This window comes from Xenopus laevis, chromosome 9_10S (genome assembly GCF_017654675.1).
Source record: "Xenopus laevis strain J_2021 chromosome 9_10S, Xenopus_laevis_v10.1, whole genome shotgun sequence".
NCBI classification, from domain to species: domain Eukaryota; kingdom Metazoa; phylum Chordata; class Amphibia; order Anura; family Pipidae; genus Xenopus; species Xenopus laevis.
The window spans coordinates 44,357,674-44,374,099 of record NC_054388.1 but is presented as its reverse complement, the minus strand read 5'-3'; the positions used below and the strand labels follow the sequence as shown (position 1 = coordinate 44,374,099).

At 42.7% G+C, this 16,426-nt stretch overlaps 1 protein-coding gene across 1 annotated transcript in view; it reads right to left on the bottom strand.

The window, feature by feature from the left end:
* Positions 1 to 7,423: 7,423 nt before the first annotated feature.
* Positions 7,424 to 16,426, bottom strand: part of cox10.S (cytochrome c oxidase assembly factor heme A:farnesyltransferase COX10 S homeolog) — a 51,389-nt gene continuing 42,386 nt past the window's right edge. The window contains exons 6-7 of the mRNA XM_018238574.2: positions 11,547 to 11,779; positions 7,424 to 8,650 (exon numbers count right to left, since the gene is read on the bottom strand). Of these exons, the coding sequence (XP_018094063.1) occupies positions 8,238 to 8,650; positions 11,547 to 11,779 (646 nt within the window). The 3' untranslated portion in view covers positions 7,424 to 8,237. The remainder of the gene's footprint in view (positions 8,651 to 11,546; positions 11,780 to 16,426) is intronic.

The window sequence follows — 16,426 nt, the reverse complement described above, 5'->3', positions numbered from 1 at the left end:
TATATACCACTAACTGGTTCCAATAGCAAGTTCTTTAACACCAGAAAAAGGACCCTTATATACCACTAACTGGTTCCAATAGCAAAGAAAAACACCAGAAAAAGTCACATGACTTCTTAATAGGCTTGGACGAATTTGACCCTTTTTGTTTCACCAAAAATTTGGCACCGGCAAAATGTCACCCACGTCCATTAAAGTCGGGAATTTTTTGGAATTTGGAATTTCTTTTTGACGCACAACACCATTCAAGTCTATGGTCATCAAAAAAATTCGCTCATCCCTACTTCTTAACCTTCCTATAAAGGAGGCTTGAATATCAGTGTTTCTATATATCTGTAATCTTGTCAAAGGACCCAGCCTGAAGGCCAGTTAGGGTGAGATTTGGGGTAAATGCTTATTGTTCCCTGGAACTATAGCAGGGTAACTGTTACCTCAATGTTTCTATATATCTGTAACCTTGTTATGAGCTAAGGGGGCCCAGCCTGAAGGCCAGTTAGGGTGAGATGTGGGGTGAGTGCTTATTTGTGCCCTGTGTACCCCTGGAACTATAGCAGGGTGACTGTTACCCCAATGTTTCTATATATCTGAAACCTGAGCTAAGGGGGCCCAGCTGCTATGTTCTGGGGTGCCATGCTCTCCAATGTACCTACATTCCAGTACATTTTTTCATTTTTCTCCCTACGTTTTTGAGTATGATGGTGCATGAGCACACACGTGATCCTGTCATGGACACTGGCACCACAAGGGTTAAGATGCCGGCGCTGAGGCGAGTGCCATCGAGTGGCATTTAGTTTCCATCGCAAGGACCCAACAAGCCGTCTGTTTTTCATTTGCAGGTCCTGAGCCACTAACCTGCCAAGTTCTGCAGCAGCTGTGCATTATAAAAAAGGTGCAGCATTTAATAGACTCCCCAGAAAGTCTACAAGACACACAGCTCCTTATAGGAAAGTTATTACTTCTCTTTCTATACTATTTATATTTAAGAGCAGCTTTATATAGTCTGGCTCAGCTTTGCCTCTAATAAGATATTCATCCCAAGGTCCAGAGCAAATAAGGATGTGCCAGGTCCAGAAATCTGGGTTTTGCTTAATGACAAATCAAATCCAAACCTGCAAATAAAACAACAGAGAGAATCGCACATGTGGAAGCCAATGCCTTTTGTGCCTGTTGTTTGGGTCTTCACATTAAAGGGAATTCAAAGGCTGAAGGGTTAATTTCATAAGCAAGTAGCTTCCCCAATGAAAGTATACTCTGTACAGTATATTGCTCTACTTGCCCCCATTGAATGTTAGTGTAGCCCTGCTGAGAGCAATTTATTGGGTCCTTGTTATGGTTCTGATATGGACCCATTGCCTCACTTATTTATTTCAGTACAGCACTCAAATCCAATGGGACAAATTTACTTATGTCAGGATTTTCGCTTCATAAATCTTCCCACGACTCAAAAAGAGAAAATTTGTCTCGGCAAATGAACGCTGGAAAAGCAAAATAAAGACAAAAGAGGCCCCTCTATTGTCCTAGACATGAGCCTACCCTAAAACAAATGTGGCATGAGCTTCAAATGGTTAAAAAAAGTGTAAATAATATATATTTAACAGTTACAACTTTTAAACATAATCCCACGTTAAAATATATATTTTTTATATATATGTTTGAATACAGGATATGATTATACAATGCTTCATCTTAAAAATTCACCGAGTAAAACGAGTAGACTTTGGTGAAAAGGGGAACATATTGGAACGTTTACACTTTGATAAAGTTGTGGATCAACAATTGTTTGCTTGAGCGAAAAATTCGCATGGCGAAACGGCTTGAAAGTTCTCTATCGCTGAGCTTTTTCGATAGCAAATTTTCCTCTTCTCCTTTTAGTAAATCCCTCTTTAGTAAATGTGCCCCAAAGAGAGAGCATTATACAGACTGCAGATGTCCCTGTATATATCTATTTGCCCATAGCGCCATGGGCACAGCAGCTTGAGTCAAAACCTGGATTTTAGCAGTACAAAACTGCACATATCTTTATACAACTAGAAGTGTCAAGTAGTGGGTGGTGTCTGTCTATTGTCCCAAATAACTGTGCAGCACTTTTCATTGGCTGGCGAGTATATGCAAAGAAGACTGCAAAATCATGGCTCCCTGATGATCCCAGTGTGGGGCACTTTGCCCATATTCCATGATACAGAGCCTTTCTATCCGTCTGAAGCAGGTTCTACTCTCCAATTTGGATTGTGAGTACTGGTGTATCTCTTTGATCTACTGTTCTTGCACTTCCTGTGCCTGCAGCTCTGCAGCTTTGGAGCATGACCTCCCCTTCATCTCTCTTCTGTTCTTACCCCCCAGCCGCTTGTTCTTTCTCCCTTCTTTCTGCCTGGGGGAGGATCTGGGCTTAGGAGACACTCTGACCTCTGTAGACTTGCCAGGTCCCAAACAGAACTTGTCTTCATAGACTATCAGGGGATATGCGCCTGGTCATTATATATACAACTCAGTACTGACATGAGCATTGCAGAAAGTTCTTTCCTTTGACTTTAAGAATTTTAAAGGGGAAATATACCCTAGCTATTAATGGGTTTGGAACATGCAATAAAGCATAACATATTGGAAGCAGCTCTCTGACAAGGCATTGCCCTATTTTGCCAAGAAACGCCAGGTGGTATAATGTTCCCATTAAAGCTTTCTGTGCCCTTGCATATTGCAGACTGGCTTCCCTGTATTTTGCCCAGCACCAGAGCTTACATCAGGGGGTACTGCAGTCAGGGGGGGAAATGGTGGTGCTTCCTTGTCAGTGGGCAGGGTTTAGGTGGATCATAGGTGAAATTTTGTAATAATGGGAAGATCATGGGTGTAGCTGTGCATGTTTGGGCCATTTTTTCCATTGTGTCCTCATCAACTTCTGCCCAGTGGAACTGGGTTAACAATGGACTAATATTTGGGGCCCTTCTAACAAAGTAGTATGGGGCCATGAGATTCCTGATACCGGCATTGACCAGCATTTAGTATATTTACCCACCAATAGTCTTACCCAATGAACAGCAACCACTGGACTAAATGGTAACAGCAAGCTGCTCTTATGTACAGGAACAATGTTGTTTATATTACCATTAATACCCCTGGGGTAGGGCATATGTAGAGCGGAAAGGGGTTATGGCAAATATAGGCAAAATTTACACTGGCTTGTTCATGCTATGAAAATGTTTAAAAAAATGGTATATATTTAATTGGTATTCACTAGAACATGTGGCCTCCATGTACCTTCTGCTCTTGGGGGCATTACATGGCAGTGCTATTTGTTACACTATTAACAGCCACCTCCTTCTGTAACTGGCCCAGTTTGTTGAGCCACTCTGCTGTCCCCCAGTTCAATCAAAGTTTGCCAGTAGCTGCAATAACCCAACTATGCCACTTAGAGCTATGGTGTCATAAAGGGACCGCAATATCTTCGCATCACCATTCAGCATGGACAGCTGATAGATATGTAGAGAAACTTTTATTGGGTCATAAGCAAGGAGGTAATGTCATGCAATGCAAATGTTTGACCAGGGGACAACAAAGGCAATGAGTGCTCTTCCAATAGCTTTGTTCATTACAAAGCCTCCCCATGATATCATCGTTGTGCCATGACATCATTTTTCTACATGGACTACTGATGCCTACAGGAACTTTGATTTGTTCCCAAACTATGGGGTTGAATCTAGGGGTGCTAGAGGCTTGAGTCATACCTGGAGCCCAATATTGAAATATTAGGGGTGAAAGTTTTTAATACACTGGGAAGCCCAACCACAAGGTCCATTATAGTATGATTTGCAGTAAATGTTTATTTGCTGTCTTTAAATATCTGATAAAACTGTGTTTGTAAGTCATATATATACTGAGCCACCTCAGTCTGCAAAGGAGACTTAATCTAATGAAGTCTAAACGCCACTGCATTTATTATTATTATTATCAGTACATCAATAGTGACATTGCACCTTATTATTAGACACTCACCTGTAATTACGGCCTTTATGTCATGTCCCTCAGGGCTGAAAACCCCTCGAGTTCCAAAGTACCTGGCACTTTATGCCTGCTTGGATTGAACCTTCAGGAGAGGAAAGGGTTAATGGCTTGCCAATCAATGGCAGCACAAAGCTGACAAATGAACTCCTGCCTTTCACATCTGTTTGAGTCCTGGTCCGTGTCCCCTGCGGATTAACATTACAATAGGGCCTCTTTATATTGTGTCTGACAGGTCAGGGAGTGAGAGAGGCGACACGGTGGCTTTACTGGTCCGGTTCAGCCGAGAGTCAGCAGATGTGTTAACCTCTCACAATGGCTGTGTGAATGGCAAGGGGGATACAGGGGGCCTGGAACCTTGTAGTGGAACATTTGCTCTGAATAGGGCTAAACAGCAATGGTTTATGAGAGAGGCATGCTATTACAGAAGGAAAGGTTAAAGTCCAATTTAAACCGTATTTATACTGTAGATAAGGATTATCTCCCATACTCGCCTCAGCCTCCTGTGCACTGCCCATGCACATGATTATTAAGTATTTATCTCTGAGTATCACTCATGTATTATAAGGGATAATGTACCCCCTACTGTAAATTATAAGGATATTAGAAGTCACCGAGGGGTTCTGTGACCATATAAAGGCATAAGGCTGCAGGCTGAGTTATACAGGGAACTCTGAGCATCACTTATGTATTATAAGGGATAATGTACCCCCTACTGTGAATTATAAGGATATTAGAAGTCACTGAGGGGTTATGTGACCATATAAAGGCACAAGGCTTCAGGCTGAGTTATACAGGGAACTCGGAGTATCACTCATGTATTATAAGGGATAATGTACCCCTCTACTGTAAATTATAAGGATATTAGAAGTCATTGAGGGGTTCTGTGCACATATAAAGGCACAAGGCTGCAGGCTGAATTATACAGGGAACTCTGAGTATCACTTATGTATTATAAGGGATAATGAACCCCCTACTGTAAATTATAAGGATATTATAAGTCACTGAAGGGTTCTGTGACCATATAAAGGCACAAGGCTGCCAGTTTAGTCAAGATCTTTATTCCTATATCATCAACATATTTATGCAGGTAGAATATAAAAAGTTGTTGTAGACAGTGCAAGGGCAGGGAACTCACCTTAGAAAACAGACACTGCAAACCGAATCAGGCTGAACTGGATTTGATTCCTTTTTTGGTATTGCGCCAACTATAAATATGCAATTGTGTCAAGGCTGAAATTAAACGCATAATCAAGTGTTGTATTGCATGATCACTAACCACTGGATCATCAGACTCTCCACTATGTTTCAAACTTTATTCAACCTTTAAAGTAGTTCAGCGCAGACTGTTTGCACCACTGGGGCAGGTAATACATTTCAATAACAAATTACTTTTGTTAAGAGTGACTTGGTGGTGTAATGGTAAGTGTTGTATTCTCCACTGCTAGAAGCGAGAGTTTGATTGCAAACAAAGCAATCACTCACTAACACACAGCATTCACACACCGGCCTCTTTTGGAGTAAAGCGACGCACATACTGACACAACATACAAACTCCATGCAGACATTGGTTAAACTGGAATTGAACTCAGGACCCAAGTGCTTCAAGTGATTAGTCACATGCAGAAGCAGGCTCTTCTGGGTTTTTTAATTTATGTAGCTTTAGCCTAGATAAAAACATTTTTGCACTAAGGCTGAAATTGAACTTAAGACCCCACTACATTAAAGGGATCCTGTCATCGGAAAACATGTTTTTTTCAAAACGCATCAGTTAATAGTGCTACTCCAGCAGAATTCTGCACTGAAATCCATTTCTCAAAAGAGCAAACAGATTTTTTTTACATTCAATTTTGAAGTCTGACATGGGGCTAGACATTTTGTCAATTTCCCAGCTGCCACTGGTCATGTGACTTATGCCTGCACTTTAGGAGAGAAATGCTTTCTGGCAGGCTGCTGTTTTACCTTCTCAATGTAACTGAATGTGTCTCAGTGGGACATGGGTTTTTACTATTGAGTGTTGCTCTTAGATCTACCAGACAGCTGTTATCTTGTGTTAGGGAGCTGTTTTCTGGTATCACTTTCTGATATCACTCCAACTTGCAGTACAGTAGTAAAGAGTAATTGAAGTTTATCAGAGCACAAGTCACATGACTTGGGGCAGTTGGGAAATTGACAATATGTCTAGCTCCATGTCAGATTTCAAAATTGAATATCAAAAAATCTGTTTGCTCTTTTGAGAAATGGATGTCAGTGCAGAATTCTGCTGGAGCAGCACTATTAACTGATTCATTTTGAAAAAAATTTTTTTTCCCATGACAGTATCCCTTTAAGCACTAATCACTGTACCACCTCACTGAATTGGGTTTTCTCACTTTTCATCAGACTGTTCAGTATTGGTCAGGGAGAACATAAGTTAAAGACCTCCTGCAGAATTGAACTCAAGGCCCTATGGGTGTAAGGGAAGAGCGGTAACCATTAAGCCAGTGTACAAACAACCACTTTTTCGGACTGGTAGGTTATCACATAATAGATCAAAGCTAACCTTAAGCTATCAGTGCCTTGGGGGCTTTACACAGCACTATATACCCTGCAAGGTTAGCAATCTCAACCCCATTGGTTTGATTTTTTCTCAGTATATACCCAGCAAATAAAAAAAGCAAAGCACGCAGCTACATTTGGTTTGGTTGGTGGTGCTGATGAATTTCAGTGCATTTGGTCTTAGTTCTAATCTAACCTAAGCATCTTTTATTCTTCCCACTTTACTACGGTTTCCAAAAGAGAAACAATTGACTTGCGGTTGGTGTTAATGACCAATACTGAACAGTCTAATGGAAAGACCAAAAGCCAAACTCAGTGAGGTAGTGTAGTGGCTAGTGCTCCTTTCTTAAAGTGGTTGGGGTCTTAGAGATATTCAATTCCAGCCTTGATTTAAACTTGTTATATTTTGTCTGCCTGGGTTTGTGCTACGTAAATAAAAAAATGACAGGAGAACTGGGTTTGGCACAGTGTCTAATAAGTAGCATTGCTTTCTTGAAGCTCTTGGGTCTTGTGTTCATTTCCAGTCTAACCATTGTTTGTATATTGTCTACATACATGTGTGTGGGCCAACTCCAAAACATGCAGATGTTTGTGGCGTATGAATGCTGTGTGTAAGTGAGAGTAGGATGGATGTGTGATGGAGTGACGAAGAGTCAATACCTGCAGCATAATTGCTTGGTGGTATGCGCTGACGGCTTGCAAGGCCAGGTTTAAAAATGTAATTTGCCAATGCCAGTGAATGGTGCTGCATCCAGATCAAAGCAACAGGGTAGCGGCCATATCAAAGATACTCATTTAACAACTGAGCAGAGCATATAATGTGTGGCCAGCTATACTAGTGGAACTTCTATCTGCAAGATGTTTCCTTTGGACAAAAGACTTCAAACATGACTCAGCTTTCAGTTTTTATTGGAAGACGCAGCAGTGACAGAGCGGACAGTATATGGATATTACAGTATTCTGATTCTGGAGGGCTTCCCAGGGTCAGCAAGAGAACAAGGACTTTTGGGCAATTAACAAAAATGGAGCGTGTTCATTCATGAGGCAAATCACTTTTATTTACTTCCTTATTTGCAGCAAGACAAGAAAGTGTGAGCTGGGAGAAATACTAGTACATAGGAGAACATTCACTAATGACCATCACCCAGTGCTGGACAGGCGAAACAATGCATGTTAATGGCAGCAGGTGGTGATATTTGGATGCATCCTCACTGGGTGTAATCTCAAGAGTTCTGGGGCATCCCCGCCACCCCTAGTCTCCCTAATGTCACATTCTGTTATCAGTACCTTGACCAATGCAGCTGGTGGGTGACCCTGTCCCTCTGTTTATATTATTAACATTGGGCACGCTGGAGGACAATAACAATCTTTGGATGGTATATTAGCCTCAATGACTTATACATCATATTTAAAATAAATAACTGATCCAAAAAAGGTGGAAGAAGGAAGTAATGCCCAATACCTACCAACACACTGACACAAGAGAAAGAATACAGTTCATTGGTCAGGCTGAGGTTTCATTTTCTGATGCTTTCTTCCTTAAAATAGGGTGTATCTGTTGCTTGGGGCAAATAAAACTGGTAGTGCAAAATAGAAAACTTGGAACCCTTCATAGGTTTATGATTGGTTGAGAGTGGTATAAGTGGTTGGAAGATATCACCCGTAATCCTCCTGCAGCAGGTTCTTCATAGTTAACCAGTAACAGTTCAGCTTGGTTCCAAGATGGCATCCTTCTCTTTTTTGCCAACCACAGACTTTTTGCAGGTGAGCATGAGAAGCAAAAGCATGGGTAGGTGCCACAAGCTACAGAAGAACAGCTTCCTGGAGCTGGACCGGTCTGCGTCCTTGTAGAAACGGTAGCCCAAGTAAGAGATGTACAAGTTAATGGGAAGAGATATGACTGGGAAGGTCCATGTGGTCACATCCAAAGCAGGAGCTAGGGTGGATAGGCCAATGAGAGCCAGACAATGACGCAATGCTACTTGGCGGCACATAAGTGGATGGGTGACAGACATCATTCTATAACCCCCTCGGGAATAGTCTTCTCTTAGATTCCAACTCAATGCGTTAAAGTGGGGGAACTGCCAAGAATAGAGAATGCCCCCCAACAGCAAGGCTCCTGCAATAAAACAGAAAAAAAGCAGATCATGTAAGGTACTTGTATTGTGGGACAAGTTATTTGGTTTCTAGGGGGACTGATCCTAGCAATGACCCCATGATTTGAACTGCGCCATAAGTCAAGTAGTAGACATCCTGACCCTGGTCTATAGCATGCTGCTAGTTTATTTAAAGGATCCAATCCACCATGTGGGGCCACTTGGTACTGATAAGGTAGGGAAAGAATCCCAAAGCCAACATTTGGACATATGGCTATGGAGTAGAACCTACTGAGGTCCTGCAAAGGCTTCCCACCAACCAGCAGCTTTTCTAAGCCTGAGTTGATCTAATCCAAGTATTTGTATTACTGAAAGAGCTCTAATGCACAATTCCGTGCACCCAGGGCAGATTGATAGGGCAAGGCAAGACGTAGGGGTTACACAGAAATGCTATTTTCAAATGTCAAGAATATAAAGAAAATGAGAAGAGAAAGGAAGGAACTTTATTATACATAAAGGAACAAAAGACCAAAACCTTTTAGTAGAGCGGGGGTGTAATTAAAAGAGCCCTACCTCTGGACGAGCGCTCGTAACATGTTATTGAAACAGTGTCAAAACTAGGAATTGCCTTGAGGACCTAAAGGCCAGAGCCTTTAATAAAGCTGAGAAAATGGGCTGGAGGGCCAATCTCTCTATATGATAGTATGTTTAGCCCTCAGTATTGAACGCATGGAGCTCACAATTTAGCATGGATTCCCCAAAAAGCACATCAGTTAGAAGGATCTGTGTTTGTGAGAGGTGGCAGCTGGGTCCTTTCTGGGCAAATGAGAATGGGTCTGGGCAAAATGTGGGTGCTTAAATCTTGGCCAACAACAAAACAACCACAATGCCAAATCTCAATTCCGAGGGTGCCCACGCTTCACCTTATCCTTCTTGTTCTCCTCTCCTACTAGATATTAAGCCTGTTATAAGGCACTGTATTTGTATTGCTATATATTGCTTTCTACCATGTTACTTACATGATCTTTTGTGCCATGATGCCAGCTGCCCCTCTAGTGTGCCCAACTTCTGGCAGACTTATGTGAACAATGGAGTCACTTTATTTTCCTTTACCAGCAGCACTATAAAGGGCCCCTGCTCCCGGCCTGATTGAGCTGTGACAAGAGGAATGCACAGAGGCTGCAGCTCTGGGGGCAAAAGGTCCTCTATATAAACACAATGAGGTCTGATTAGCAAAATGCCCATTCAGGAGCAGTGAAGCCTGGCGTTACCAACTAATGGTGAGTTGTTATGTAACAGTGAGTGCCAGGGGTGAGAGATACAGGGCAGCAGGACAAACCCATAACTGATTGTATATAATGAACATTACATATAGTTGTGTAGCACTAAATACAATGTAACTCTATGGATGGTGGGATTACAAAAATGGGCCCTGGGTGCTTAAGGCCATTGCCATGCCACACATTAATTGATCCTGTTGGTTTCTGAACAATTGGAATTGCTGACAAGGTAAAAGAGAGCAGAGGAGGAAACCTGATGATGTGGCCTTCAGCTGGGAGAACTTGGGAGGGGGTGTGAGCCCCTGTATGGGCACCTGTAAGGGACATTCCAGCTGTACTGATCTAGAGGGAAAGGTTAACACAAAGCAATAGGAAAGTGACACAAAAGTGACAGCTGAATAAATCAGCCAATTGTACAGAACCAACTAAACCCCGGTTATTAATAATAGTCATAATTAAACGCAGCCTTCAGGCACCCCATATAGCTGTGTTTGCCCCCTGGAGGTAAATTATAAGAACATTATTCTGCTGCAAGAGTAACAGCACCTGCTATTTAATATGGGAACAATGAACAAATCACATTGCTTAATAAACCCAATTTCCCACCCTTCATTCACCCCATTCTACCAGCTTTTTGGGGTGGCTGGTTCCACAACAATAGCTGCAACTGCTTGTAATTCAGATTTTGGGAAGAAAAGGAGAGGCAACCCAGGGCAGGGTTGGGGTAAAGAAGGTTAGAGAATAGCAAGCACTTTTTATCTACTACACAGGAGATTAAACATCTGCACGATCAGGTCACTAAGGAAGATCAGGGGTTAATAGGCTGCCAGATAAGCTCTGCCGCTCTTACTGTGACACAGCCCATCTCAGGAGCCCCTTTGCCCAAACAATCTGCCCCCCAGGGACACACTAGGGACGTGGGGAAGAATTATAAGGCTTAGTAAAGTAAAATCCCTGACAAACCTCACACTGAAGTCTGCTTGGGCCGGTAAGTGCCAGCAGTCCCAACAATTCTAATGCTGCACCACTTTGTGAGCTCAGATAATTAAGAGGACGGGGAGATGAGAATGGGGGGATGAGGATGGGAGAATGGAGGGATGAGAATGGGGGGAGGAGGATGGGAGAATGGGGAGATGACAGTGGGGGGGGGGGTGACAATGGGAGGTGAGGATGGGGGAGATGAGGATATGAGGATGGGGGATGAGAATGAGGATGGGGGGTTGAGGATGGAGGGTTGAGGATGGAGGGTTGAGGATGGAGGGTTGAGGATGGGGGGGATGAGAATGAGGATGGGGGGTTGAGGAGGGAGGGATGAGGAGGGAGGGATGAGGAGGGAGGGATGAGGATGGGAAGATGAGGATGGGAAGATGAGGATGGGAAATGAGGATGGGGAGATTAGGATGGAGAGATGGGAATGGGGAGATGGGAATGGGGAGATGAGGATGGAGGGGGGGGGGGAAATAGGGTGACACTGATTAATGTACCAGAGGAAAACAACCTGAAGTATGTGACAGTGAATGGGCCTTTTTTATTTTTTTTTTTTACAGCAGGTGCCACATAATTGAAAAGAACAAATGCCCAATCTGTGCAATGGGCCTTCAGATGGCAGAAAGTTCAGTACCACAACAGAGCCACTTACCAGCATCCAGGCTCCCAGTAGCCGCTGTCCAGCCCATAACTGGAGGAAGGGCACCCACCACAGCACCCACCCATGTATTAGCAATGCTGAGCCGCTTCATGGGTGTGTAACAGCACGTATACAGGAAGATATTGAAGGCCCCCAGGGCCCCAGTCAGGGGGTTAACGGCAAATGTCAACAAGGAGATCCCTGGGATAGCACAGGCTGCAGCAAAGGAGACGGCCATTAGTGGGCTGCAAAGAGACAAGAATAACATGGTTACTAATTTTACCAGCACCTAGTGGGTAGAATGTTTGTATAGCATGGCTGGCACAGAAAGATTGGTATAGCAGGGCTGGTACAGTATAATGGGTACAGTAGGTGGCATGTTTCAGGAGACTGACTCACAAACACACAGAGATCACAACGATCTACAGTATATGGCGGATGGGGGTAAAGGGTAACATTAAAAGGACAGTCACAATAGAAAGAGAACTGGGCAGTAAATAGAGAGATGGGATTTTTCTCATTCAATCAACGCTAATCCTTTGTACAAACAATATCAAATCAGAACTGCAGAGAAATAACATTCTGTTACACAGCATAGCATTTAACCCCTTCGATCACCCCCCTTATTATACTGAAAGTTTCCCTGCAAAAAAGTCTCCTCTCCCTCCCTTTAGATCAGGTTTCCAGTATAGACATTAATAACATTGTTATAGTTCAGCAACCAAAATCCATCATGACATGAAAGGGGGCAAGCGATATAATAGTCCGACACCGATACCCAGATCAGAGCCAAAGGGGGGGCGTTGCATTTGATCCGTGGTGGGCAGGGAGGCTGGCGAATGTTCCTGGAGAGCAGGAAGGCTGGTGTGTTTCACATTGGCTTCACCCACTGCAAAGGATTAAAGTACCAAGCAAAGCTGTGGCAGCTGCTGTAATGTGTATAACAGGGTGGCACTGCCCACTCCTGTCTCATACAAACTCCCGGGGAGGGCTGCAATCCATCCGGTTGCTGATATTTGGGGAACAGTAGACAGGCTATGACTTCCGAGCCTCAAACCTACACAGTTTTACAGTTTGGCTCTGCACTCCATGACCTGTAACATGAGACAGCCCAAGGCTTTGACCCACCTTTCATGTGACACCTGCTCGCTGCCCCACACTTGGATTAAAGGGTCATTCAACCGGCTCTTCAGCATTTGGGAAGTGATATATTCACTCGTGTGCCACGCACTGAAGGGATATCTTTCCATTATATTACTGTACATGGGGTTTCCCAGAGGGATGGGACAGTTGGCTGAACTCTAGTTTGAAATCCATACTTGTATCTTGAGGAGTCTGTTTTAGTCCAGTTTCCTGGAACAAGTTGGGAACCCCACAGAGGAATCAGCTGGAGCTCCTAGATGTTGGGGAGGTTCAATCATACCAGTATTCTGCTAACATGTAAAGAAGTAGATGGACAGCCCAATAGTGGTGCCTTTAGAGTACACCAATGGGACAGACCACATATCACCCCTAAGCTGGGTCTTAGCCAGGGTGTTTCATGCTTTTCCTCAAAGGCCCGCTTTGCCCAATGTGGCTACCTGTGTGCTGGGCCAAATCAATGTGATGGATGGTCCTTAGAACAAGAACTGGATCATACAATGGCAACATGGAAACTAGTCAGGAGAAGGTGACATCAACATGAGAATTTGTTCCTTGTCTAACAGGATTTTCTACCTGCACAATAGATATTAACTGATTTTCAGCAAGATATTGGTTAGGGAATCTGTCAAAAAGAACCCAATACATAGACCAATAAGCTGCTTGCTCTGTCTGGAGTCAGCAGTTTTTATTGGCCATTGTACAAGTAGCATTCATGAAGAAGAGAGCATGAAATGCGCCAGGTTTAGAATTATGCTAATATCATCTTTACTTGAATAACAAACTCCAATCCCATAATTAAATCTGTCCCTGTACCAGTTCCCATAAAGCATTCCCTTCTTATAATTAACTCTGCCCACACCCATTCCCATAATGCATTCCTGTTTTATAATTATCTCTGCCCACTGTACCCATTCCCATAATGCATTCCTGTCTTATAATTAACTCTGCCCTCTGTACCCATTACCATATTGCATTCCTTTCTTATTATTATCTCTGCCCACTGTACCCATTCCCATAATGCATTCCTGTCTTATAATTAACTCTGCCCTCTGTACCCATTACCATATTGCATTCCTTTCTTATTATTAACTCTGCCCCCTGTACCCATTACCATAATGCATTCCTTTTTTTATAATTAGCTCTGCCCCCTGTACTCATTCCCATAATGCATTCCTGTCTTATAATTATCTCTGCCCACTGTACCCATTCCCATAAGGCATTTCTGTCTTATAATTAACTCTGCCCCCTGTACCCATTCCCATAATGCATTCCCTTTTTATAATTAACTCTGCCCCTGTACTCATTCCCATAATGCATTCCTGTCTTATAATTGACTCTGCCCACTGTACCCATTCCCATAATGCATTCCTGTCTTATAATTGACTCTGCCCACTGTACCCATTCCCATAATGCATTCCTGTCTTATAATTAACTCTGCCCCCTGTACCCATTCCCATAATGCATTATAATTGACTCTGCTCACTGTACCTATTCCCATAATGCATTCCCTTCTTATAATTAACTCTGCCCCTGTACCCATTCCCATAATGCATTCCTGTCTTATAATTGACTCTGCCCATTGTACCCATTCCCATAATTACATTCCTTTCTTATAATTAACTCTGTCCCCTGTACCCATTCCCATAAGGCATTCATGTCTTATAATTACCCCTGCCCCCCCCCATACCCATTCCCATAATGCATTCCTTTCTTACAATTAACTCTGCCCTCTGTACCCATTCCCATAATGCATTCCTTTCTTATAATTAACTCTGCCCTCTGTACCCATTCCCATAATGCATTCCTTTTTTTATAATTAGCTCTGCCCCCTGTACTCATTCCCATAATGGATTCCTGTCTTATAATTAACTCTGCCCATGTACTCATTCCCATAATGCATTCCTGTCTTATAATTGACTCTGCCCACTGTACCCATTCCCATAATGCATTCCTGTCTTATAATTGTCTCTGCCCACTGTACCCATTCCCATAATGCATTCCTGTCTTATAATTAACTCTGCCCCCTGTACCCATTCCCATAATGCATTCCTGTCTTATAATTGACTCTGCTTACTGTACCCATTCCCATAATGCATTCCCTTCTTATAATTAACTCTGCCCCTGTACCCATTCCCATAATGCATTCCTGTCTTATAATTGACTCTGCCCACTGTACCCATTCCCATAATGCATTCCTGTCTTATAATTGACTCTGCCCACTGTACCCATTCCCATAATTACATTCCTTTCTTATATTTAACTCTGTCCCCTGTACCCATTCCCATAAGGCATTCATGTCTTATAATTACCCCTGCCCCCCCCGTACCCATTCCCATAATGCATTCCTTTCTTATAATTAACTCTGCCCTCTGTACTCATTCCCATAATGCATTCCTTTCTTATAATTAACTCTGCCCTCTGTACCCATTCCCATAATGCATTCCTGTCTTATAATTAACTCTGCCCCCTATACCCATTCCCATAATGCATTCCCTTCTTATAATTAACTCTGCCCACTGTGCACATTCCCATAATGCATTTCCATCTCAAAATAAATGTCAGAATTTGGGAGAATATTCAGCAGATGCGCTTCAGTAGTCGCTAATTGAACATAACCTAAAACGTTGTCTTTTTTTTCTTAAAACTTATAGGTTTAAATTCTCTGCATTTTCAGAGGAATTTCTGCAGCAATATATCTGATGGGAAGAAATGTGTTATCGCCGCAGCTATTTAAAAGTGGACTAACATAAAATCGACTGGAGCAGAGAAAGTTTTATCACGGGTATGTACAGCCCAGCGTCTAACTGTGATAAGGAACGCACAGTGCAATGATAAACAATGCCTATAAATTCAATTTACATTTTAATTAGAGATGGCTGGTGGATCTCTCTGGCTCGATACGTTTTCTAATTAAAAGGAAAATGGCAGCAGTATATATGGTGGCACGGAGCAGTTAGGGAGAGAGGAGGCACTGAAGGGGCCAAGGCAAAAAGATCGAGAGAGGTGACGGGACACTTTGTTACGTAAAGAAAACACTTAAAGGACAAGGGAAAGAGCAATGAGTCTGTGACCACAAAATACACTGGACTTTCTGTACAGCTTGAGAGTGTTAGAGTTTAAGCCTACTGTTGTGTAATGGCTGTCTGACTATGCTAATAAAGCACTGTTATACTCTACTCATCCTCGGCTACCCAAAACATAACAAATGGCGACAAGGATGTCTATTCTACCTCTTCTAGCAGCCTGCATTTTTTCTCCCAAATCCTGTGAGCCTACCATACCTTTTACTGCTTGGATCCGTATGTTTGAAACGTACATTATTGCTGCTGACCAAGGGGAGATTTCTCCTGCTAGAAAGCATTCTTTACTTATTCACTGCCTGGGAGCAGAGGGACAGCGTATATTCTATACATTACCATTACCTGATGAGACTTATGAAACTGCTCTTACTGCTATAAAGAACTTTTTCGTGCCAAGAGTAAATGTGGTTGCTTAAAAATATAAAATCCGCCAACGTGGACAACATAATGGTGAATCCACAGAACAATTTGTAGCAGATTTGAGAGAGCTGGTTGTTACCTGTGAGTTTGGGAATCAGTGGCGTAACTAGATATTACTGGGCCCCACAGCAAATTATTTTTCAGGCCCCCAAAATTTTTAGCTGTTGACTTGTTTTACCAATATCTATTGAAACTGTATATGAATTAGGGCATCGTGGTGCCCCTATACCTCCTGGGCCCCCCTGCAGG